Source organism: Salvelinus fontinalis, chromosome 9 (assembly GCF_029448725.1).
Source record: "Salvelinus fontinalis isolate EN_2023a chromosome 9, ASM2944872v1, whole genome shotgun sequence".
NCBI classification, from domain to species: Eukaryota; Metazoa; Chordata; class Actinopteri; order Salmoniformes; family Salmonidae; genus Salvelinus; species Salvelinus fontinalis.
In genome coordinates this window covers 6,120,311-6,146,688 of record NC_074673.1, presented here as the reverse complement: position 1 = coordinate 6,146,688, position 26,378 = coordinate 6,120,311, and the positions used below count along the sequence as shown (strand labels likewise).

The 26,378-nt window shown below is 42.9% G+C and overlaps 3 protein-coding genes and 1 long non-coding RNA gene across 7 annotated transcripts in view; 3 read left to right on the top strand and 1 right to left on the bottom strand.

Annotated features, from left to right (window-relative positions):
- pik3c2g (phosphatidylinositol-4-phosphate 3-kinase catalytic subunit type 2 gamma) overlaps positions 1-7,128 on the bottom strand; it is a 57,102-nt gene extending 49,974 nt beyond the window's left edge. For all 4 annotated transcript variants that reach the window (XR_008760690.1, XR_008760691.1, XR_008760692.1 and 1 more), the window contains exons 1-8: positions 6,853-7,128; positions 5,794-6,050; positions 5,178-5,352; positions 4,392-4,474; positions 4,023-4,180; positions 3,172-3,289; positions 1,206-1,317; positions 140-210 (exon numbers count right to left, since the gene is read on the bottom strand). Coding sequence is in view for 1 of the 4 variants with exons in the window: in XM_055933203.1 (XP_055789178.1) it covers positions 140-210; positions 1,206-1,317; positions 3,172-3,289; positions 4,023-4,180; positions 4,392-4,474; positions 5,178-5,352; positions 5,794-6,017 (941 nt within the window). In the remaining 3 variants the exon portion in view is untranslated. The remainder of the gene's footprint in view (positions 1-139; positions 211-1,205; positions 1,318-3,171; positions 3,290-4,022; positions 4,181-4,391; positions 4,475-5,177; positions 5,353-5,793; positions 6,051-6,852) is intronic.
- An 8,985-nt stretch (positions 7,129-16,113) lies between these two features.
- LOC129861763 (uncharacterized) lies at positions 16,114-16,803 on the top strand. Its single transcript, XR_008760667.1, has 3 exons — positions 16,114-16,141; positions 16,382-16,499; positions 16,716-16,803. It is a non-coding gene; the product is annotated as an uncharacterized LOC129861763 (long non-coding RNA).
- Positions 16,804-17,166: 363 nt separating this feature from the next.
- LOC129861762 (uncharacterized) lies at positions 17,167-21,153 on the top strand. Its single transcript, XM_055932915.1, has 4 exons — positions 17,167-18,738; positions 19,017-19,151; positions 19,431-19,604; positions 20,650-21,153. Exons 1-4 carry the CDS (start codon positions 18,623-18,625, stop codon positions 20,891-20,893), a joined length of 669 nt encoding a protein of 222 aa, XP_055788890.1. The 5' UTR covers positions 17,167-18,622; the 3' UTR covers positions 20,894-21,153.
- An 825-nt stretch (positions 21,154-21,978) lies between these two features.
- LOC129861761 (protein Bouncer-like) lies at positions 21,979-23,085 on the top strand. Its single transcript, XM_055932914.1, has 2 exons — positions 21,979-22,058; positions 22,701-23,085. The coding sequence occupies exons 1-2, from the start codon at positions 22,051-22,053 to the stop codon at positions 23,083-23,085; spliced, it is 393 nt and encodes a 130-aa protein (XP_055788889.1). The 5' UTR covers positions 21,979-22,050.
- Positions 23,086-26,378: the final 3,293 nt, after the last annotated feature.

Sequence of the window (26,378 nt, the reverse complement as noted above, 5' to 3'; positions counted from 1 at the left end):
TGGGGGAGAAAAGCATTGCATAAATAAGACTCTCTATAGTGTTTTAGATCATCAATAATCTTTTGGTCTGAGCCAGTCACTCGTACCCTAAGAAACAACAGTATAATGATATAGAGCAGACGTCAAGTCTGCATTGTACCTTGATGTGTTGAAGACACAAGCAGAGCCAAGGAGCCGGTACAGGTGACATGGAGCTCTGTCATCCTCAACCTTACGGGAGGAACACAATACACAGTCTATTTACTGCATAGTAACTAGGAATACACAAACATCTCAAATAAATACACCAGGTATTAAAATCAGATCCATAAATCATATCCACAAAGTTAATTGTGTTTAGGCAGGCCAAGTTTTTATGAGTCTGCCTCAAACGACACCTGTAAAGCCACAATCTGTAATTTGTAAGCCCCACCACATTTTTTAAACATTGAACAGAATAAACTATTGCAGATTGCACCTTTAAAGTATGCACGTTCCATTTGTTTATAGCTTCTAAATGCCAGGTGTGACGCGGAGGTAAACAGAGCAAAGTCTAGGAATCAGGGTGGAGGTTTTCACAGCAACACCAGCCCTCACCCACTCATTCCCTCTCTCTGTCTCACTCTCTCTGTATCTCTGTCTCTCTCTCAAACATCAGCCCTCACTCACTAATTCCCTCTCTCTCGCTCTCTCTCTCTCTCTGTCTGTATCTCTCTCTCTCACTCACTCATTCACACTCTCTCTCTCTCTGTCTCTCTCGGGCCCATCTCACACACACACACCAGCACTCACTCACTCACTCACTCCCTCACTCTCTCTCTCACACACACCAGACCTCACTCACTCACTCACTCCCTCTCTCTGTTTCTCTCTCTCACACACACCAGCACTCACTCACTCCCTCACACACACACCAGACTACACTCACTCACTCTCTCTCACACACACCAGCACGCCCCTGAAGGAAAGCGGCCTGGCTAGGAGCCAGCCTGTCTCTCCTTGGTTAATGTTCTACTGACTGACCGTTTGGGTGGGAAAGCAACACTCAAAAGAAAGCCGTGTGAAACCTTTAGTCCCGTATGTCTTAGTTGGTGCCTGTGCACACACTTGCAATGGCATGATCACATACACCCTACTAAAATGTAATGTAATTGTACTAGATAAAATCTCTTCTGATGACGTGGGGTGTATTATTGTTGTTGTTATTGGTATTATTAACTACTTACGTCCCTTGCCAACAGGTTCTGTAGTGTGTTAACCTGTAGTAATCTGAGACGGACTTCCAGGGAACACTTATGATAGTCCTGGATGCTCCCGTGCATACCCAGCATCTCCTCACTGGGGAATACAACAAAGTAAAGGCATTGAGAACAGGAAACGTACAGGAAGACACAGTAACAGCAGACACGAAGAATATCACACAGGAAGTAACAGCAGACATGAAGAATATCACACAGGAAGTAACAGCAGACACGAAGAATATCACACAGGAAGTAACAGCAGACACGAAGAATATCACACAGGAAGTAACAGCAGACATGAAGAATATCACACAGGAAGTAACAGCAGACACGAAGAATATCACACAGGAAGTAACAGCAGACACGAAGAATATCACACAGGAAGTAACAGCAGACATGAAGAATATCACACAGGAAGAGCAGACATGAAGAATATCACACAGGAAGTAACAGCAGACATGACGAATGTCACACAGGAAGAGCAGACACGATGAATATCACACAGGAAGAGCAGACACGAAGAATATTACACAGGAAGTAACAGCAGACATGAAGAATATCACACAGGAAGTAACAGCAGACATGAAGAATATCACACAGGAAGTAACAGCAGACATGAAGAATATCACACAGGAAGTAACAGCAGACATGAAGAATATCACACAGGAAGTAACAGCAGACATGAAGAATATCACACAGGAAGTAACAGCAGACATGAAGAATATCACACAGGAAGTAACAGCCGACATGAAGAATATCACACAGGAAGAGCAGACATGAAGAATATCACACAGGAAGAGCAGACATGAAGAATATCACACAGGAAGTAACAGCAGACATGAAGAATATTACACAGGAAGTAACAGCAGACATGAAGAATATTACACAGGAAGTAACAGCAGACAGGAAGACTATCAGCTGCAGTGTTATTGTGCAGGGAGAGACACAAAACAAAGAGGGCTTGTCCTCACACTTGGAATTAGGTCAAGGCTAGGAGGGTAGAGTTTCCTGAGGACTAGAGAGGGTGAAGGCTGGTTTATAAACGACAATACAGGGCAGCAGGGTAGTGGTTAGAGCGTTAGACTAGTAACCGCAAGATCGAATCCCCGAGCTGACAAGGTACAAATCTGTCGTTCTGCCCCTGAACAAGGCAGTTAACCCACTGTTTCTAGGCCGTCATTGAAGATAAAAATTTGTTCTTAACTGACTTGCCCTAGTTGAATAAAAGGTAAAAAAAAAAAAAAAAAAAAATATCGAGACAAATGGCGCTGCTCAAAACCACATTTACATTTTTATACTCCGGTGGAACGTCTATAGACGGGACAGATCTGTCTCTGAATCCGTTGTCATGGTTACCTGACTGAAACCGCAACCAGACAAAAAAAAGTTCTACGATTCTACTGCTTTTATTTCGTCACACTCACAAACATAAGATATTTTCTGTTAGCTCGACATTCATTTGTAAATAATTATCTTGTGAGTTTATGTTCCTGTAATAATAAATACAAATTTGCTAAAGTTAAGACATTGTCAGCTATGATATGGTCATTATTTGAACTGGCTAGCCAGCTAGCTAGGTAGGTAGCTAACAAGCTTGAAATGAACCAAAACATTGTCTAGAAAGTTTCTTTTAGTTGTTGCTAGATTGACACCTACTAAATTCATGTTTAAACGGATGGGTTTCATTGCTGTTAAAATACACCAGTTATGCTATTTTGGACCAGCAGGCTGTTAACGTAGCCTGTCGTTTCTGTGTTTAGACTTTTGTCATGACGACGACGACATGTTTGATGCCGGACGACAATAGAATGCTCGCGATGTCACTGCGACAAATGTCTCCAGACGTGTGGATAGAGCAACGGTATAAGCAGCCTTAATAAGGGAATGAATGCAGGGAGGGCTAGGGAACGGTGCTTGGGTTGGAGTCAGGTTAGCGGAGCGGTATACTTACTTCCTGAGGTACTCCTCAGAATCACACAGCTTCAGGAGGTAGTATCCACTGTCTCTTGGGTTAGTCTGTTCCAGGAGCAGCAAGATCTCATCTATCAGGGTCTGGACTGTCTTGTTCACTGGAGGAGGAGAGAGAACACGATGGTCAAGGTCAACAAGGTGGTCAAGGTCGACAAGGTGGTCAAGGTCGACAAGGTGGTCAAGGTCGACAAGGTGGTCAAGGTCGACAAGGTGGTCAAGGTCGACAAGGTGGTCAAGGTCAACAAGGGGTTAAGGTCAACAAGGGGTTAAGGTCAACAAGGGGTCAAGGTCAACAAGGGGTCAAGGTCAACAAGGGGTCAAGGTCAACAGGTGGTCAAGGTCAACAAGGTGGTCAAGGTCAACAAGGGGTTAAGGTCAACAAGGGGTCAAGGTCAACAAGGGGTTAAGGTCAACAAGGGGTCAAGGTCAACAAGGGGTCAAGGTCAACAAGGGGTCAAGGTCAACAGGTGGTCAAGGTCAACAGGTGGTCAAGGTCAACAGGTGGTCAAGGTCAACAAGGGGTCAAGGTCAACAAGGGGTCAAGGTCAACAAGGGGTCAAGGTCAACAAGGGGTCAACTCTAGACACAGTCCCAAAAAATCCATATGGATATCTCCTTTTTCTAAAGACACTTTAACGTAAAACACAATGAAAAATACAGCAATACGGGATAAACCATTACATCTCACATATTCTTTTAGACAATTTGATTGCCGATACATTTAAAACGTGAACAGAAATTAAGTTGCCATAATATGTGGAAATATAATTGTAGCTTAGCTCGCACACGTTACAGCGTTATACATATGCGTGAGCTGTGTGTCTTACTTACACATGGTGGGAATGGGTAATTGGTGAAGAACCCAGGGAGTGGACACATTGACGGTGATCTCAGTCTCCTGCAGCAAGGAGGGGTGGATAGGTGACACACGCCCCCACACCACCCCTGAGTTAGACACCTGGTCAGTGTGGGGGTACCTAGACACCAGTCTGACAGAGAGAGAGAGACGGAGAGGCCTTTAGAGTGTTTTTTTTATTTTTAAGGAAAGGGCACCGCTATGGATCATTTCTTGGTGCCTCAAGAAGAAACTTGATGAGTGGCAACGCAAAGACGTTCCACGGTTCGTCTTATCTTGAATGTTAAAACGATTCATTGGACTTGATATTCAAACATCTTAAAAAGGGACATGACTTTTCTTACTTGGACGTCAACATGCAGAGAGAAGCCAGCTGTTTGGTGCTTCCTTGTGGCGTGTCTATCAGTTTGATGTTCCAGGTGTCCAGCTAAAAATATATAATACTGTATATCCAACTTAGTAGAAGCTTTTATTCAAAGCGACTTACAGTACAGTGAGGACATACATTTTTAGCATGTGACGCCAGCAGGAATCGAACCCACGACAAAGACAAAATAAAGCCGCATTGACTAAAATAACACTTATTGTTAAAGGTCCAGTGCAGCCAAAAAATTAGATTTTCCTGTGTTTTATATATATTTATAAACAATGAGTTTGGAATAATACTGTTAAATTGTGAATTGTGCTCTTTAAGTGTAGAAGCTGTGTGAAAATAATGCCTGACATTTCAGCCTGTTTGGTTGGATGGAGTTTTAATAGACCAATAAGAAAGAAAGTTGTCAATTTTCCCCTTCCTACTCAGACCACTCCCAGACAGTCCTAGCAAAATTCTTGCTTGAGAAATTGCTCTTTTTGCTAAGAAACTATTTTGGTTTAGTTTTTTTAAACAATTTTAATTGAAAACAATGACAGTAAGGTATTTAATTGTTACCCAGAAATGATTTGATATTAAGATAAAAATGGCTGCATTGGACCTTTAACATGTTTCCTCCATCTCCACAAAGATCTCTTTGTTTCCAGTGAATGAAATCCCCATCCCGCAGTACGCTAGTTTTATCTTTGACTTTTATTTTAAAGACCCTCTTAAGGTTAGAAACCTATTTTGCGAGGGTCAAACCAGTGATACTCACATGACTTTCTCTGGCTGTATTAAAGCGGTTCAGTCTGATAGCGGGTACTGTCAGGTCGCAGGAGAACCTCTTCTGAGCATTAGTCAGCAGAGCAGCCCTGGTGGTTCTCCTCCGGGGGGGTACTGGAGGCGGAAGGGGGGCTGCTCCTCTCATGGGGACCTCTGTCTCCTGGGTCCTGTATATGTTCAAGAAAATAAAAAAAGTGTTTTATAATTTATTACATAAAGTTTATTTGACAGGGATTTATATACAGTACAAATAAAATATAAATCAGAAAACTTGATGAACGTTACCAGATATAGTTAACACAGCTAATTTTCATTTAATAATTAGATGCTTACATTTGTCCTATTTCACACATGTACAAGTGCGAATTGGAAATTTGTTTTTTTGCATATCGTATTCCCCCTGAGAATGGTGTCAGAGCCAGGGATCAGCAATTATAGAAGAATTATGGTTAAGTGGCTTGCTCAAGGGCACATCAACAGATTTTTGACCTAAGGGGCTCTGGGATTTCAACAAGTGACCTTTCGGGTTACTGGCCCAACGCTCCTAACCACTAGGCTACCTGCTGCCCTTGTCCATGGCAGGTGAACATTAAAACCATTCAACATACCTGAATCTCATGTAGGAGTTTGGGTTGGGGACCCCTCCCCCCACCCCCTGGGTGTTAGGGTCATTGTAGCCCCCATTGCCTCCGCCCTGGGACCAGAGAGGGGAGCGGGGTTGGGTCTGGGGGCTGGGCAGGGACAGGGCCGAGAGGGAGTTGTACAGATCCCATTCCTCCTCCTCTAGAAAGACAGGGTCCAGATCAGCTAAGTCTTCCTGGTATCGTTCCATGAGGCACGCTGGGAAAAAGTTGTCTTCTTGTCTCTGTGAGTCATAATCCGTAATCAACAGGATTGATTGGGTACTAAAGTAAAGACATGCAACTCCTGTGTCTGTCAGACTTCACAACTCAATAACCAATCAGTGTACTCAGTTCAGTCCCTGGCATGTTGAACTCTGGGAAGTTGTGGTAAAAAAAATTAAAATAGGTTGGTAAACCCTAAATACAAAAACAAATACAAATCAGATGCCACAGCTCAGTAGTAAATCAGTGGACTCTGTGTTCACTCTGTGGCATGTTGAAGTCATGGTGTCATCAAAGAGTGTATTGTAATTACTGCCAATCCAAATATGTAGTATGACATTCGCCAAATAACTGAAGAGTCCCTTACAAGTCATTTTTTTGTATGTAGCCTACTTCTGCAGCACAAACGGGACAATATTACTAAACCATTTCAGTTAGTCTAATAATTAACAGACTTTTCAAAAGGTTAACAGGACATTTTACCAGAGCCGTTTCAGATAGCTGTTCTTTTTGAGACTGTAGGCTAGAATAAAGTTCAAAACCATTACTACACCACTATTTACATGTCTTTACGGACCACAGAGAGGGACATTTGGGTCAGCCTGATCCATATTTAACAACAACACAATCATACATTTGCTATAATTTCCAGACAAGATAAAAGCAGGCACAGATCATATTTCTGACCGCCCAAAAAATATTTCAGGAAAATAATATTTATGCCTCAAGTTTCAATAGTAAAAAAAAAAAAACTCGTTAAAAAACTGTTAAAGAAACATAAGTGTGTGAAATGTAATAGCATTACTCATGTCAGAGTCTTACCGTCAGAACTCCGACATTGTCACAGCACAGTAGGCTTCCTGTCAGGGCGAAGGTATGAAGGTATGCGTATGCGTACCGTAGACGACTATGCGTCAATTAACAAGTCAAACTACTATCAAAGTATAGAATTGTTTCTGGATCGGTTACCCCGGCTATGCTAATCATAGCTCTCCACCGTGGCAGTGGCGTCGCCGGTAATAAACAAAGTGCTCGAATGCGCGCTCTCCTCGACAAAGAGCTTGTCTTCACGGGTCGCGCGTAATGGACGTGAAGTGTGATATTTAGTCAAGTCACTTTTGGTTCATGAGGATAGCTTAACTCTCTCTTTGGGGTGCAACCAGGCCCTCTAGTGGAATGAAATAAACATTACAATAGTGAACAGATGTGGACAAATCTGCCTAAATTGGTGATAGACGTAGAGAAGGCTATTACAGCTGCCCATTATGTAGGCTATTTGTGTGAATACTTTAACAGAAAATATATTTATTTCTGTAGTGTATGGCTTCCCCAGAATAGCTTACTCTATTCTATATACATTTTTTAAATCTTTATTTTACTAGGCAAGTCAGTTAAGAACAAATTCTTATTTTCAACGACGGCCTAGGAACAGTGGGTTAACTGCCTCGTTCAGGGGCAGAACGACAGATTTTTACCTTGTCAGCTCGGGGATTTAATCTTGCGGTTACTAGTCCAACGCTCGAACCACTAGGCTACCTTCCACCCCTAGTGTATACTACATATATTACGTATATTACATATCAGTGTAGAATACAAACGTAAGTCCTCTAATACATTTACTCTTTAAAGATAAATTAAAAGTTAAATGTAGGTACGTTATAATTTCCTCCATTACTGTAAAGACACGTATTACCAGTTCAACTCGGACTCTTCTCTGCAGTCGCCTCCCTCCTCTCCTCATTGAGGAATGTCATTAAGCAGGTTGAGGTGTACTACTGTTGCCAGTAGTGTTTTCCCTCAGCTATACTGTGTCCTGTGATGTTTCCTCAGCGTCTAGACATGTATACATGTTAGAATAGACCTGTTATCTACAGCAGAAAAGGGAGGTACACTTCAAAAGGATAATTCATACATAGGTAAGTTGGCGATCATTTGAACAAATATGTTTCGTCTTTTTTTGTGTCGCTTCATTGCCTGTGAATTGACTCTTTTTTTTAAAAAAGTTGAAGCATTAGTACTAACTAGTTCTTGTAACACACTAATGCAATACAACATTCTGGGCATTTGTACCACTGACCATATATCAAACTCTATCATTGCAGTGAAAATTAGGAACTTGAGACACTGAGACAAAGTATTAGAAGAGGAAGGGGACTGACAGCGTGGGGGGGGGGGGTATACTATAGAGACATGGATATCAACAGCACATCTCCAGACATTTCCACCCCTGATCATGGAACGCTGTTCCCTGTGTCCTATGTACTCATCCCCTTCACAGGGTTCACATTGATAGGGTGCGTGATAGCACTGGTAAGTGTACACTTATTTATACGTGGCACACAATCAACTTAGTGTTCGTAAACTTCTGACCCACTGGAATTGTGATACAGTGATTTATATGTGAAATAATCTGTCTGTAAATAATTGTTGGAAAAATTACTTGTGTCATGCACAAAGTAGATGTCCTAATCAACTTGCCAAAACTATAGTTTGTTAACAATAAATTTGTGGAGTGGTTGAAAAACGAGTTTTAATGACTCCAACCTAAGTGTATGTAAACTTCAGACTTCAACTGTACATGTATGTTAGTATGATAGGTCTGGTACAGAGTTACATGTATGTTAGTATGATAGGTTTGGTACAGAGATACATGTATGATAGTATGATAGGTCTGGTACAGAGATACATGTATGTCAGTATGATAGGTCTGGTACAGAGATACATGTATGTTAGTATGATAGGTCTGGTACAGAGATACATGTATGTTAGTATGATAGGTCTGGTACAGAGATACATGTATGTTAGTATGATAGGTCTGGTACAGAGATACATGTATGATAGGTCTGGTACAGAGATACATGTATGTCAGTATGATAGGTCTGGTACAGAGATACATGTATGTTAGTATGATAGGTCTGGTACAGAGATACATGTATGTTAGTATGATAGGTCTGGTACAGAGATACATGTGTGTTAGTATGATAGGTCTGGTACAGAGATACATGTATGATAGGTCTGGTACAGAGATACATGTATGTTAGTATGATAGGTCTGGTACAGAGATACATGTATGTTAGTATGATAGGTCTGTACAGAGATACATGTATGTTAGTATGATAGGTCTGGTACAGAGATACATGTATGTTAGTATGATAGGTCTGTACAGAGATACATGAATGTTAGTATGATAGGTCTGGTACAGAGATACATGTATGTTAGTATGATAGGTCTGGTACAGAGATACATGTATGTTAGTATGATAGGTCTGGTACAGAGATACATGTGTGTTAGTATGATAGGTCTGGTACAGAGATACATGTATGATAGGTCTGGTACAGAGATACATGTACGTTAGTATGATAGGTCTGGTACAGAGATACATGTATGTTAGTATGATAGGTCTGTACAGAGATACATGAATGTTAGTATGATAGGTCTGGTACAGAGATACATGTATGTTAGTATGATAGGTCTGGTACAGAGATACATGTGTGTTAGTATGATAGGTCTGGTACAGAGATACATGTATGATAGGTCTGGTACAGAGATACATGTACGTTAGTATGATAGGTCTGGTACAGAGATACATGTATGTTAGTATGATAGGTCTGTACAGAGATACATGTATGTTAGTATGATAGGTCTGGTACAGAGATACATGTATGTTAGTATGATAGGTCTGTACAGAGATACATGAATGTTAGTATGATAGGTCTGGTACAGAGATACATGTTTGTTAGTATGATAGGTCTGGTACAGAGATACATGTATGTTAGTATGATAGGTCTGGTACAGAGATACATGTATGTTAGTATGATAGGTCTGGTACAGAGATACATGTATGTTAGTATGATAGGTCTGGTACAGAGATACATGTATGTTAGTATGATAGGTCTGGTACAGAGATACATGTATGTTAGTATGATAGGTCTGTACAGAGATACATGAATGTTAGTATGATAGGTCTGGTACAGAGATACATGTATGTCAGTATGATAGGTCTGGTACAGAGATACATGTATGTTAGTATGATAGGTCTGGTACAGAGATACATGTATGTTAGTATGATAGGTCTGGTGTAAAGATTCATGTATGTTAGTATGATAGGTCTGGTGTAGAGATACATGTATGTTAGTATGATAGGTCTGTACAGAGATACATGTATGTTAGTATGATAGGTCTGGTACAGAGATACATGTATGTTAGTATGATAGGTCTGGTACAGAGATACATGTATGTTAGTATGATAGGTCTGGTGTAGAGATACATGTATGTTAGTATGATACGTCTGGTACAGAGATACATGTATGTCAGTATGATAGGTCTGGTGTAGAGATACATGTATGTTAGTATGATAGGTCTGGTGTAGAGATACATGTATGTTAGTATGATAGGTCTGGTGTAGAGATACATGTATGTTAGTATGATAGGTCTGGTACAGAGATACATGAATGTTAGTATGATAGGTCTGGTACAGAGATACATGTATGTTAGTATGATAGGTCTGGTACAGAGATACATGTATGTTAGTATGATAGGTCTGGTACAGAGATACATGTATGTTAGTATGATAGGTCTGGTACAGAGATACATGTATGTTAGTATGATAGGTCTGTACAGAGATACATGTATGTTAGTATGATAGGTCTGGTACAGAGATACATGTATGTTAGTATGATAGGTCTGGTACAGAGATACATGTATGTTAGTATGATAGGTCTGGTACAGAGATACATGTATGTCAGTATGATAGGTCTGGTACAGAGATACACGTATGTTAGTATGATAGGTCTGGTACAGAGATACATGTATGTTAGTATGATAGGTCTGTACAGAGATACATGTATGTTAGTATGATAGGTCTGGTGTAGAGATACATGTATGTTAGTATGATAGGTCTGGTGTAAAGATACATGTATGTTAGTATGATAGGTCTGGTACAGAGATACATGTATGTTAGTATGATAGGTCTGGTACAGAGATACATGTATGTTAGTATGATAGGTCTGGTACAGAGATACATGTATGTTAGTATGATAGGTCTGGTGTAGAGATACATGAATGTTAGTATGATAGGTCTGGTACAGAGATACATGTATGTTAGTATGATAGGTCTGGTACAGAGATACATGAATGTTAGTATGATAGGTCTGGTGTAGAGATACATGAATGTTAGTATGATAGGTCTGGTGTAGAGATACATGTATGTTAGTATGATAGGTCTGGTACAGAGATACATGTATGTTAGTATGATAGGTCTGGTACAGAGATACATGTATGTTAGTATGATAGGTCTGGTGTAGAGATACATGTATGATAGTATGATAGGTCTGGTGTAGAGATACATGTATGTTAGTATGATAGGTCTTGTGTAGAGATACATGTATGTTAGTATGATAGGTCTGGTGTAGAGATACATGTATGTTAGTATGATAGGTCTGGTGTAGAGATACATGTATGATAGTATGATAGGTCTGGTGTAGAGATACATGTATGTTAGTATGATAGGTCTGGTGTAGAGATACATGTATGTTAGTATGATAGGTCTGGTGTAGAGATACATGTATGTTAGTATGATAGGTCTGGTACAGAGATACATGAATGTTAGTATGATAGGTCTGGTGTAGAGATACATGAATGTTAGTATGATAGGTCTGGTGTAGAGATACATGTATGTTAGTATGATAGGTCTGGTACAGAGATACATGTATGTTAGTATGATAGGTCTGGTACAGAGATACATGTATGTTAGTATGATAGGTCTGGTACAGAGATACATGTATGTTAGTATGATAGGTCTGGTGTAGAGATACATGAATGTTAGTATGATAGGTCTGGTACAGAGATACATGTATGTTAGTATGATAGGTCTGGTACAGAGATACATGTATGTTAGTATGATAGGTCTGGTGTAGAGATACATGAATGTTAGTATGATAGGTCTGGTACAGAGATACATGTATGTTAGTATGATAGGTCTGGTGTAGAGATACATGAATGTTAGTATGACAGGTCTGGTACAGAGATACATGAATGTTAGTATGATAGGTCTGGTGTAGAGATACATGTATGTTAGTATGATAGGTCTGGTGTAGAGATACATGAATGTTAGTATGATAGGTCTGGTGTAGAGATACATGAATGTTAGTATGATAGGTCTGGTACAGAGATACATGTATGTTAGTATGATAGGTCTGGTACAGAGATACATGTATGTTAGTATGATAGGTCTGGTACAGAGATACATGTATGTTAGTATGATAGGTCTGGTGTAGAGATACATGTATGTTAGTATGATAGGTCTGGTACAGAGATACATGTGTGTTAGTATGATAGGTCTGGTACAGAGATACATGTATGTTAGTATGATAGGTCTGGTACAGAGATACATGTATGTTAGTATGATAGGTCTGGTACAGAGATACATGTATGTTAGTATGATAGGTCTGGTGTAGAGATACATGAATGTTAGTATGATAGGTCTGGTGTAGAGATACATGTATGTTAGTATGATAGGTCTGGTACAGAGATACATGTAAGATAGTATGATAGGTCTGGTGTAGAGATACATGTATGTTAGTATGATAGGTCTGGTGTAGAGATACATGTATGTTAGTATGATAGGTCTGGTACAGAGATACATGTATGTTAGTATGATAGGTCTGGTGTAGAGATACATGTATGTTAGTATGATAGGTCTGGTACAGAGATACATGTATGTTAGTATGATAGGTCTGGTACAGAGATACATGTATGTTAGTATGATAGGTCTGGTACAGAGATACATGTATGTTAGTATGATAGGTCTGGTACAGAGATACATGTATGTTAGTATGATAGGTCTGGTACAGAGATACATGAATGTTAGTATGATAGGTCTGGTGTAGAGATACATGTATGTTAGTATGATAGGTCTGGTGTAGAGATACATGTATGTTAGTATGATAGGTCTGGTGTAGAGATACATGTGTGTTAGTATGATAGGTCTGGTACAGAGATACATGTGTGTTAGTATGATAGGTCTGGTACAGAGATACATGTATGTCAGTATGATAGGTCTGGTGTAGAGATACATGTATGTTAGTATGATAGGTCTGGTGTAGAGATACATGTATGTTAGTATGATAGGTCTGGTACAGAGATACATGAATGTTAGTATGATAGGTCTGGTGTAGAGATACATGTATGTTAGTATGATAGGTCTGGTACAGAGATACATGTATGTTAGTATGATAGGTCTGGTGTAGAGATACATGTATGTTAGTATGATAGGTCTGGTGTAGAGATACATGTATGATAGTATGATAGGTCTGGTGTAGAGATACATGTATGTTAGTATGATAGGTCTGGTGTAAAGATACATGTATGTTAGTATGATAGGTCTGGTACAGAGATACATGTATGTTAGTATGATAGGTCTGGTACAGAGATACATGAATGTTAGTATGATAGGTCTGGTACAGAGATACATGTTTGTTAGTATGATAGGTCTGGTACAGAGATACATGTATGTTAGTATGATAGGTCTGGTGTAGAGATACATGTATGTTAGTATGATAGGTCTGGTGTAGAGATACATGTATGTTAGTATGATAGGTCTGGTGTAGAGATACATGTATGTTAGTATGATAGGTCTGGTACAGAGATACATGTATGTTAGTATGATAGGTCTGGTACAGAGATACATGTATGTTAGTATGATAGGTCTGGTACAGAGATACATGTATGTTAGTATGATAGGTCTGGTGTAGAGATACATGTATGTTAGTATGATAGGTCTGGTGTAGAGATACATGTATGTTAGTATGATAGGTCTGGTGTAGAGATACATGTATGTTAGTATGATAGGTCTGGTACAGAGATACATGTATGTTAGTATGATAGGTCTGGTACAGAGATACATGTATGTTAGTATGATAGGTCTGGTGTAGAGATACATGTATGTTAGTATGATAGGTCTGGTACAGAGATACATGTATGTGAGTATGATAGGTCTGGTGTAGAGATACATGTATGTTAGTATGATAGGTTTGGTACAGAGATACATGTATGTTAGTATGATAGGTCTGGTACAGAGATACATGTATGTTAGTATGATAGGTCTGGTGTAGAGATACATGTATGTTAGTATGATAGGTCTGGTACAGAGATACATGTATGATAGGTCTGGTGTAGAGATACATGTATGTTAGTATGATAGGTCTGGTACAGAGATACATGTATGTCAGTATGATAGGTCTGGTGTAGAGATACATGTATGTTAGTATGATAGGTCTGGTACAGAGATACATGTATGTTAGTATGATAGGTCTGGTGTAGAGATACATGTATGTTAGTATGATAGGTCTGGTACAGAGATACATGTATGTTAGTATGATAGGTCTGGTACAGAGATACATGTATGTTAGTATGATAGGTCTGGTACAGAGATACATGTATGTTAGTATGATGGGTCTGGTGTAGAGATACATGTATGTTAGTATGATAGGTCTGGTACAGAGATACATGTATGTTAGTATGATAGGTCTGTACAGAGATACATGTATGTTAGTATGATAGGTCTGGTGTAGAGATACATGTATGTCAGTATGATAGGTCTGTACAGAGATACATGTATGTTAGTATGATAGGTCTGGTACAGAGATACATGTATGATAGGTCTGGTGTAGAGATACATGTATGTTAGTATGATAGGTCTGGTACAGAGATACATGTATGTTAGTATGATAGGTCTGGTACAGAGATACATGTATGTTAGTATGATAGGTCTGGTGTAGAGATACATGTATGTTAGTATGATAGGTCTGGTGTAGAGATACATGTATGTTAGTATGATAGGTCTGGTGTAGAGATACATGTATGTTAGTATGATAGGTCTGTACAGAGATACATGTATGTTAGGTCTGGTACAGAGATACATGTATGTTAGTATGATAGGTCTGTACAGAGATACATGTATGTTAGTATGATAGGTCTGGTGTAGAGATACATGTATGTTAGTATGATAGGTCTGGTGTAGAGATACTTGTATGTTAGTATGATAGGTCTGGTACAGAGATACATGTATGTTAGTATGATAGGTCTGGTACAGAGATACATGTATGTTAGTATGATAGGTCTGGTACAGAGATACATGTATGTTAGTATGATAGGTCTGGTACAGAGATACATGTATGTTAGTATGATAGGTCTGGTACAGAGATACATGTATGTTAGTATGATAGGTCTGGTACAGAGATACATGTATGTTAGTATGATAGGTCTGGTGTAGAGATACATGTATGTTAGTATGACAGGTCTGGTACAGAGATACATGTATGTTAGTATGATAGGTCTGTACAGAGATACATGTATGTTAGTATGATAGGTCTGTACAGAGATACATGTATGATAGTATGATAGGTCTGGTACAGAGATACATGTATGTTAGTATGATAGGTCTGGTGTAGAGATACATGTATGATAGTATGATAGGTCTGGTGTAGAGATACATGTATGTTAGTATGATAGGTCTGGTGTAGAGATACATGTATGTTAGTATGATAGGTCTGGTACAGAGATACATGTATGTTAGTATGATAGGTCTGGTACAGAGATACATGTATGTTAGTATGATAGGTCTGGTACAGAGATACATGTATGTTAGTATGATAGGTCTGGTACAGAGATACATGTATGTTAGTATGATAGGTCTGGTACAGAGATACATGTATGATAGTATGATAGGTCTGGTGTAGAGATACATGTATGATAGTATGATAGGTCTGGTGTAGAGATACATGTATGTTAGTATGATAGGTCTGGTGTAGAGATACATGTATGTTAGTATGATAGGTCTGGTACAGAGATACATGTATGTTAGTATGATAGGTCTGGTACAGAGATACATGAATGATAGTATGATGGGTCAGTTCAATATATAATGTGTTCATGGATGAGCATTAGGAGACATGTCTAGTATCCACTGATTGTTCAAGTGTATTTTGTCATTTGTAAGACGACTGATGGTTTTGTTTGGCATGCTACTTTGCCTCTGTGTCGTACGACATCACTAACACGTTGTGTGTTGTTCTTCATTCTTCCAGGTCGTTTACATACGAAGGAAAATAAAGTGAGTGGGATAAATGTCAGTTGTGAATGATTGGTACCTTAAGTGGTGGCTAGTCTTGTTTTTCCTGTGTCACGTGTTCGGTAACATGATATCATATGTCCTCTGTAGCTCAGTTAGTAGAACATGATGCTTGCAACGTCAGGATAGTGGTTTCGCTTCCTGGGACCAAAGATATGTAAAAAAACATATATTATAATATACATGTTTGATATTATTAATAATACATAATGTTGTGACCAGACAGGACAGGCTTCACCATGTGCTGATTCCCCAGTACAGCCATGATCCCAGTGAATATGACCAACACAGTGAGGAAGACTGGGGGCATGAAGATCGAGACGAAGACGAGGAAGAGATGGTGAGAGACTAAACATGATTTAGTTTGTCTTTATTCGTGTTGCTGTTTTCTTTTGTATTTATAAAACAACAATATTCCTAAATGATATCTAACACACTCCCCGCAACATTTTATGAGTCTGTTGATGTAAAAATGGCTTTATTTATACTGTAGATACACATTTGATTAAATTGTTTAATTTGATCTCATCTCTTTTTTTGTGGGGGGGGGGTTCAGGAGCCTCTCTATATGGAGGGAAAGCTGTCCTTCAACCAGGCACGTGCACAGATTGGGCTCTAGGGGTGCTGGAGGACCTGGCCTGAGGATCGGTGACAGTTTACACTCTCATAATGTATATTTAAATGTAACAAATTGCTCATCACCTGCCCTTCTGCAGATTTCTTAAAGTCTACCGGGAAGGGAATTCTCCTTGAGGATTTCTTCACGTCTACCTGGAAGGGAATTCTTCTTGAGGATTTCTTCACGTCTACCTGGAAGGGAATTCTCCTTGAGGATTTCTTCACGTCTACCTGGAAGGGAATTCTCCTTGAGGATTTATTCACGTCTACTTGGAAGGGAATTCTCCTTGAGGATTTCTTCACGTCTACCTGGAAGGGAATTCTCCTTGAGGATTTCCTCACGTCTACCTGGAAGGGAATTCTCCTTGAGGATTTCTTCACGTCTACTTGGAAGGGAATTCTCCTTGAGGATTTCTTCACGTCTACCTGGAAGGGAATTCTCCTTGAGGATTTCTTCACGTCTACCTGGAAGGGAATTCTCCTTGAGGATTTCTGCACGTCTACCTGGAAGGGAATTCTCCTTGAGGATTTCTTCACGTCTACCTGGAAGGGAATTCTCCTTGAGGATTTCTTCACGTCTACCTGGAAGGGAATTCTCCTTGAGGATTTCTTCACGTCTACCTGGAAGGGAATCCTCCTTGAGGATTTCTTCACGTCTACCTGGAAGGGAATTCTCCTTGAGGATTTCTTCACGTCTACCTGAAGAGACACATACACTGTAGACTGGCCTTCCCTTCCTTTACACATATCCTGGCCACCCCTCATAGCCTGGTTCCTCTCTAGGGTTCTTCCTAGGTTTTGGCCTTTCTAGGGAGTTTTTCCTAGCCACCGTGCTTCTACACCTGCATTGCTTGCTGTTTGGGGTTTTAGGCTGGGTTTCTGTACAGCACTTCGAGATATTAGCTGATGTACGAAGGGCTATATAAAATAAACTTGATTTTGATTTTTTTTTTTTTATCAAAAAGAAGACTGGCTGGATGCATCCCAATTTGCACCCTTCTCCCTAAATGTGTACTTGAACACTTTTTTGTTGTTGTTAAATGGCTTAGAATCAGGATGCATCCTCTATGTATGTCAAGATTTAGAATTTGGTTTTACTTTCTGAATTAATTTGAACTGAAATGGAACTGACCCGAACCCCTGATGCGTGTGTCATGTCGTGCGACTTTTGCCGCGTGCAAAACAACAGGGAACTCTGAACAATATCAGGTCAAATCATGACGCCAGTGATCTTCAGGTCGGGAAAGTCAGAGCTTCAGAAAGAGGCCTGATATTCCCGAGTTGGAATTCCCGAGTTGGATGACCGTTCAAAACTATTTTATCTCGTCGGATCTCGCCCCCCCCACCCCCCACAGTTCCCAGTTGTTTTGAATGTGGCATTAACCTTCACTTGATGCTACCAGTTAATCCCCAAGAAGAGGGGTGTAAGTGTTGTCTGTGTAGTAGATAGTGCTGCAGGCACACATTTACCTTCAGCACTAGAGACACATGAACATGTTTCGAGACCCACAAAAAAAAAAAGAGCATGACATTTATGTATTTTTTCACAATAAACAATGTAGTCTACTTTCAGTTGTATTACTGGTTTGTTTTTGTTAGAAGAAGTTTTAGATGTTATGATTTTAAGACGGCTGATTATGTAAATCCAACACACAGAGATGTTGATTATAGCTGAGTGACACAGCTGACTCTGCTTTACTAATCAGCAGCTCCGTGGGTTGTGTTCATTGGGCACCAAACGGTTGAAAATTGAATAAAAACAGGGTGGGACTATCCAACCTGTCCAATAAGGAACACTAATTTCCACTCCTCTTTGTAAAAAAAGTTTTAAAACAGTTTTCTGTTATGTGTCCTAATGAACACAACCCTGCTGGGTTTGCGACTCTTCTTCAGGCACAGTCGACCAAGATGTCTTTTATAAACACAGGACCAGGAAAAATGGCGTCACAGAGAAAACACAGGTGAACAACAGCTTCTTTACTCACATTACAAATGTTCAGCAGTGTCTGCTTTTTATTTTTTGGGGAATGTCTGTTGACGTTTTGCTCAAACGTTTCAAACCACCTCGATTAAAAACGGCGCCCATGTTACATGCTGCTGCCACACTAAAGGGTTTTTACCCACACCTCTTTGGTATATCTATTAAAAAACATTTGACTAGAAATATATAGAGTTTTTTTTTAAATAGAAATGTCTTTTACAAACTCAAGATTGTGAATGTATTTTGTGCATCTCCCAGGCTGAACGCTCCCCAACCCCTGGCTCCAGTAGCCTACCTCTGTGTCCTCCTGGTCCTAACTGTGACCTCCATGGGCAGTCATATTCCTAGTACCAGTCTGCTGTGTAACTTCTGCCCTCTACAGCACAAAGGAAGGTTGGTGTCGTCCCCCACCCATTACATCACTGGGAAGCAGTTTCCCGGACTGGACACAGACCGATTTAAGCCCAGTCCGGGACTGAAAAGCATTCTCAAAGGAGATTTTTTTTTCCCATTGAAAAAGCTTTTTATGTCAGGACTAGGCTTGATCTTTTATATAGAAAATTGTTCCATAGTAATTTGACTTTCAAAGTTTCCTCTTAAAATTTGAGTCGGTTAGTGCTATCCTTGGGACGTCCCTACAATGCAATTGAGATTCTCCCATGTTTTTTCCAGGTCCTGCAGTAACGATTCCACCACCGAGTGTCTCCCGCAAGAGCGCTGTGGTACTAGTAGTGGGCGTTTCGGTTCCACTCACATCCTGTCTGCACAGGGCTGCTTGACCCCTGACCTCTGTAACTCCACCCATGCCGTGACCTACCGAGGGGTCAGCTATAATGTGACATACAGGTTCAGTAGCCAAATTTGACTTTATTAAATGTAGTTTCACGGGGACAGTCGCACATCAACATTAGTGGCCCTGTTTTAGCCAGTCGTCAGATAGAAATGCCACAAACAGAGCTGACGTAGTTCCTTATTCTACATGTCAGTCATGTTTGTTCTACGTAGCATATTTCTATCTGAATGTTCCAAAATGGTGTCCGTCTCCTGTATTACAGCTCTGATATGCTGTACTATGATTGCCTACAGCAGGGCTGCCCAACTCTCTTCCTGGATTACTACCTTCCCGTAGGTTTTCAGTCCAACCCTAATTTAGCGTATCTGATTCAGCTAGTTAAGGTCTTGTTGAGCAGCTAGTTAGTCGAATCAGGTGTGTTAAATTAGGGTTGGACTGAACCCACAGGCTGAGTGGTCTACGGGTGTGGTTTTACATACGTCATATATTGCCATTAGTGTAAATTACTTAACTAGTACTTTAAAGTATTTTTACTTAAGTTATTTTTTGGGATATCTGTACTTTACTATTTATATTTGTGACAACTTTTACTTCACTTACATTCCTAAAGAAAATCATGTAAAAAGTACTTGACACCCAAAAGTAGTCGTTTACATTTTGAATGTTTTGCAGGACAGGAAAATGGTCCAATTCACACACTTATTAAGAGAACACGTGGTCATCCCTTCTGCCTATGATCTGGCGGACTCACTGAACACATGCGTCTTTTGTAAATGATGTCCGGGTGTTGGGGTGTGGCCCTGGCGATCTATATACATTTTTAAAAACAAGAAAATGGTGCTGCCTGCTTTGCTTAATAGAAGGCATTTGAAATTATTTAGAATTTTGATACTTAAGTATATTTTAGCAATTACATTTACTTTTGATACTTAAATATATTTAGACTTTTACTCAAGTAGTATTTTATTGGGTTATATGAGTAACTTTCTAATTAAGGGATCTATACTTTTATGACAATTGGTTGCTTTTTTATCTATTTCCACCACTGCCAATTTCTGTAATACTGAGTGACTTGCATTTTCCTAACTAACTCTCTAGGTGTTGCTGTAGTGCCCAATGTAACCAGCCTCCAGCCTCTGATACCTACATTCAGAGGCTGTTAGGAGTGACGTCGGGGCACAGTGAGAAGCCTCCTACCGCGACGGACCCTCTGGATAGATGCCCTGGAGACGAGGACGTGGCGGAGGATGACACCGTCACTCCGCTACATGGAGAATACAACATGAATTCCATCTATAAAGTCCTCTCAGATCTCCAGGAGTGGCTAAAGAGTAGAGGCTAGGGGTCCATCTGGAATTCAGCCCTACTTGTCGCCAGGGGGCAGGCCTGTTAGCCACAGTCACTGCCCTCACCCTCATACAAGGGATGACACTTATTCAAATAGATTTTATTTCCTGTGTAAATGTGCTTATTTATTCAATTATTTGTAAAAACTTACATAAATTGTAATCTATGTTTTAGTGATGTTGCAATATGTTAAAAGCTGTAGTTCTCAGTGTGGTAGCTGGTGAACGGTGTGAATAAAGAGAGCATGTAACTGTCCAGTGTCTCAACATTTCTATGAAATGGAACAATGAGTGAAATCATTTTCCTTCCAAAACAATGGGAATTAAAGGCCCAGTGCAGTAAAAAAAAAAAAAAACATGAATTCTTTGTGTTTTATATATATTTCCACACTTAGGTTGGCATAATATTGTGATAATGCCCTTAGTGTAAGAGGTGATTTTTAAAAAGGCTGCCTGTTTTGGTGGGCTGGAGTTTTGGCCAGCCCAGTGACATCACCAGGTGGTAAATTAGTTGATAGTCCAATAAGAGTTTCAATCCCCTCTGCCAATAAGAGCTAGTTATCAGTTTCCCCTTCCCCTCTCAGACCACACCCAGGCCTAGCTAAATTCTTGCTTGAGAAGTTGCTATTTACTAAGAAGCTATATTTGTCACTTAATTCAAACGGTCAAAAATAAATCACATTACGGTACTTAATTGTTACCCAGAAATCATGATATTGAGATTTAAAAAAGGGCTACATTGGATCTTTGTTAATATGTTCTGTGTTGGAATGGTGGGCGTATACCGGTCGTTAAAAATATTAATGTGAGTAGACCGTTGATTGGCTAGCTCATCCTAACAAGCGAGGTGTTTTTATTTTTTTAAGTGTTCAAATTATGCTTTGGCAACACGAGTATATCAGTCAACATTATTTGGGTGTACGTTAACAGAACGAGATTTTCACTGAACAGTTACTTTAAAATCCATTTTTTCAGTCTGTCCTGATCTGAATAACAGGTGTCCGGAAGTGGGTGTGGTCACTTCGTTTGAGGTTAGATGGTACAGGTTCGACCAGCAGTAAGTGTTGGGATAGTATACAGAGCATCTGTCATCCATTCTACACCACCTGTTGTATCCAGTTTGAAATTCTTCTCAACCCCCAGAGTCGTAAGAATGGGCAGGTAAGTCCTCATCCTACATATTAACATTGCATGAGCAAGTTGTTAGTAATTTATGTGGTTGAGAGCACTCATACAAGGCTTTCAACCTGTCTTTTAGATAAAACTGAGACTAGAAGGTTCATTACTAGGACATTACCTGTAACTTCATGTAAGCATGACTGTTTTTTGTTTGACAAGTTGGTATTTTCCTTTTTATTGCAAGTCGGCAACCTACCCATCAAGCTCTTGTTCCAATTGACTAATTAGCCCGGTGGGTTACCAATCAGCAGTTTCTGTTACATTCCAATACCACTCCAATTCTAGCCTGGTCCCAGATCCGTTGTGATGTCTGGACAACTCCTATAGTTGTTTTCATGTGATGATGACGTTCAATGTTTGACTAGGTCTGCGTTCACACAGGCAGCCCAATTCTGATCTATTTTTCACTAATTGCCCCTTTGACCAATCAGATCAGCTCTGAGAAAAGATCTGCTGTGATTGGATGTAAAGAACTAGTATGAGTGGAAATAACATCAGAATTGGGCTGCCTGTTTAAACGCAGCCTAAGGAGCTAGCTATACAGTACAAACAGATCTGGGACCAGGCTACTCTCTAACGCTGACTGACATGAATGTTCACCACCAGATGTCTATTTTCTCTCAGGCCCCAGACGTTCCCGGTTCTATCCGCCATCCTGTGTTTGTCCCTGCTCCTCCCAGCCCTCCACTGTAACAACAACCTGCTGTGTTACTACAGCCCTATCATGTACCGGAACAAGACCTTTGACCTCATCCTGACGGAGTGCCCTCCCGCGGAACTCTGCATGACGGGCAACGGTCGCTATGGCAACCACAGCGCCCTGTCCACCCGGGGTTGCATGGCGCCGACGGGCTGCGGTCAGGTACACCCTCTCCCACTGAAAGGAACTGTCTACACCATGACGTATGCGTGCTGTGACTATAACTACTGTAACGCCGGACACCGTGTTGCGGTTAATTCGGTCCCCCTCGTGGTGGCGATGACTATGCTGTTATTAACGGGCCTGTAACTCTCACAAGCCTACTTTAAAAAATCATGTAATTTTTTTAGATAAGTGCTGGTTCTTCTAAAGGACGTGAGGAGTACTAGGGATTTGTTGGTTGAATGGTTTTACCATCTACTGCTGCATACTCAGTCCAACCAAACGGAGGTATGCATCAACCTGGACAACCAAGTTAAGAACATTTTTTTTTTTTATACCAAATACAACGGAAGATTATGCATTTGGCTCTTTTTTTTTAATAGAGATAAATTTATATTTTTATGATTGTGAAATAAATGTTTTATACACTAACTGGACTATGTGTTTTTGTTGAATCAGCAATTTGTCTTTTTTTGAATGTGGCGATGACGTTATAATATAAATATATATATACACACACACACACACACACACACACACACACACTGACTATGTCTTGAGGTTTGGACAGTTCTTTATTTCCCTTTTATAAGGCTGCTGGGTCTCCCCATAGTGGATATACTTATATGTACAGGAGATTGCTATAGTGGAGTTACAGAGAGAAGAGTGGGAGAGGGTCCATATTACACAGTAGACTTCAAAAAACAACACTGGTGGAGCCTCATCTCCGGGGAGCAGAAATCAGCAGAGAGAAAGAGAGGGATGGGGGGGGGTAACAGCACGGGGAGAGGGATGGGGGGGGGTAACAGCACGGGGAGAGGGAGGGATGGGGGGGGTAACAGCACGGGGAGAGGGAGGGATGGGGGGGGTAACAGCACGGGGAGGGATGGGGGTAACATCACGGGGAGAGGGAGGGATGGGGGGGTAACAGCACGGGGAGGGATGGGGGTAACAGCACAGAGGGAGGGATGGGGGTAACAGCACAGAGGGAGGGATGGGGGTAACAGCACGGGGAGAGGGAGGGATGGGGGGTAACAGCACGGGGAGAGGGAGGGATGGGGGGGTAACAGCACGGGGAGGGATGGGGGTAACAGCACGGGGAGGGATGGGGGTAACAGCACGGGGAGGGATGGGGGTAACAGCACGGGGAGGGATGGGGGTAACAGCACGGGGAGAGGGAGGGATGGGGGGGTAACAGCACGGGGAGAGGGAGGGATGGGGGGTAACAGCACGGGGAGAGGGAGGGATGGGGGGGTAACAGCACGGGGAGAGGGAGGGATGGGGGGTAACAGCACGGGGAGAGGGAGGGATGGGGGGGTAACAGCACGGGGAGAGGGAGGGATGGGGGGGTAACAGCACGGGGAGAGGGAGGGATGGGGGGTAACAGCACGGGGAGAGGGAGGGATGGGGGGTAACAGCACGGGGAGAGGGAGGGATGGGGGGGGGTAACAGCACGGGGAGAGGGAGGGATGGGGGGGGGTAACAGCACGGGGAGAGGGAGGGATGGGGGTAACGGCACGGGGAGAGGGAGGGATGGGGGGTAACAGCACGGGGAGAGGGAGGGATGGGGGGTAACAACACGGAGGGATGGGGGGTAACAGCACGGGGGGGAGAGGGAGGGATGGGGGGTAACAACACGGGGAGAGGGAGGGATGGGGATAACAGCACGGGGAGAGGGAGGGATGGGGGGGTAACAGCACGGGGAGAGGGAGGGATGGGGGGTAACAGCAAGGGGAGGGATGGGGGGGTAACAGCACGGGGAGAGGGAGGGATGGGGGGTAACAGCACGGGGAGAGGGAGGGATGGGGGGTAACAGCAAGGGGAGGGATGGGGGGGGTAACAGCACGGGGAGAGGGAGGGATGGGGGGTAACAGCACGGGGGGGAGAGGGAGGGATGGGGGGGTAACAGCACGGGGGGGAGAGGGAGGGATGGGGGTTAACAGCACGGGGGGGAGAGGGAGGGATGGGGGGGAGAGGGAGGGATGGGGGGGTAACAGCACGGGGGGGAGAGGGAGGGATGGGGGGTAACAGCACGGGGAGAGGGAGGGATGGGGGGGTAACAGCACGGGGAGAGGGAGGGATGGGGGGGGTAACAGCACGGGGAGAGGGAGGGATGGGGGGTAACAGCACGGGGAGGGATGGGGGTAACAGCACGGGGAGGGATGGGGGTAACAGCACGGAGGGATGGGGGGGGGTAACAGCACGGGGAGAGGGAGGGATGGGGGTAACGGCACGGGGAGAGGGAGGGATGGGGGGTAACAGCACGGGGAGAGGGAGGGATGGGGGGTAACAACACGGAGGGATGGGGGTAACAGCACGGGGGGGAGAGGGAGGGATGGGGGGTAACAACACGGGGAGAGGGAGGGGTGGGGATAACAGCACGGGGAGAGGGAGGGATGGGGGGGTAACAGCACGGGGAGAGGGAGGGATGGGGGGTAACAGCAAGGGGAGGGATGGGGGGGTAACAGCACGGGGAGAGGGAGGGATGGGGGGTAACAGCACGGGGGGGAGAGGGAGGGATGGGGGGGTAACAGCACGGGGGGGAGAGGGAGGGATTGGGGTTAACAGCACGGGGGGGAGAGGGAGGGATGGGGGGGTAACAGCACGGGGGGGAGAGGGAGGGATGGGGGGTAACAGCACGGGGAGAGGGAGGGATGGGGGGGTAACAGCACGGGGAGAAGGAGGGATGGGGGGGGTAACAGCACGGGGAGAGGGAGGGATGGGGGGGGTAACAGCACGGGGAGAGGGAGGGATGGGGGGTAACATCACGGGGAGGGATGGGGGTAACAGCACGGGGAGGGATGGGGGTAACAGCACGGAGGGAAGGATGGGGGTAACAGCACGGGGAGAGGGAGGGATGGGGGGTAACAGCACGGGGAGAGGGAGGGATGGGGGGTAACAGCACGGGGAGAGGGAGGGATGGGGGGTAACAGCACGGGAGGGAGGGATGGGGGTAACAGCACGGGGAGAGGGAGGGATGGGGGTAACAGCACGGGGAGAGGGAGGGATGGGGGTGGTAACAGCACGGGGAGAGGGAGGGATGGGGGGTAACAGCACGGGGAGAGGGAGGGATGGGGGGGTAACAGCACGGGGAGAGGGAGGGATGGGGGGGGTAACAGCACGGGGAGAGGGAAGGATTGGGGTAACAGTATGGGGAGGGATGGGGGGGGTAACAGCACGGGGAGAGGGAGGGATGGGGGGGGGTAACAGCACGGGGAGGGATGGGGGTAACAGCACGGGGAGAGGGAGGGATGGGGGGGTAACAGCACGGGGAGGGATGGGGGGTAACAGCACGGGGAGAGGGAGGGATGGGGGGGTAACAGCACGGGGAGAGGGAGGGATGGGGGGTAACAGCACGGGGAGAGGGAGGGATGGGGGGTAACAGCACGGGGAGGGATGGGGGTAACAGCACGGGGAGGAATGGGGGTAACAGCACGGGG

Bases quoted from the DNA above. Each gene is read 5' to 3' on its own strand.
- LOC129861762 (XM_055932915.1), top strand. From the start codon at position 18,623: ATGTGTCCTAATGAACACAACCCTGCTGGGTTTGCGACTCTTCTTCAG. The intron at 19,152-19,430 runs GTTGGTGTCGTC...TGTTTTTTCCAG, and splicing joins CCTCTACAGCACAAAGGAAG to GTCCTGCAGTAACGATTCCA. The intron at 19,605-20,649 runs GTTCAGTAGCCA...CTAACTCTCTAG, and splicing joins AGCTATAATGTGACATACAG to GTGTTGCTGTAGTGCCCAAT.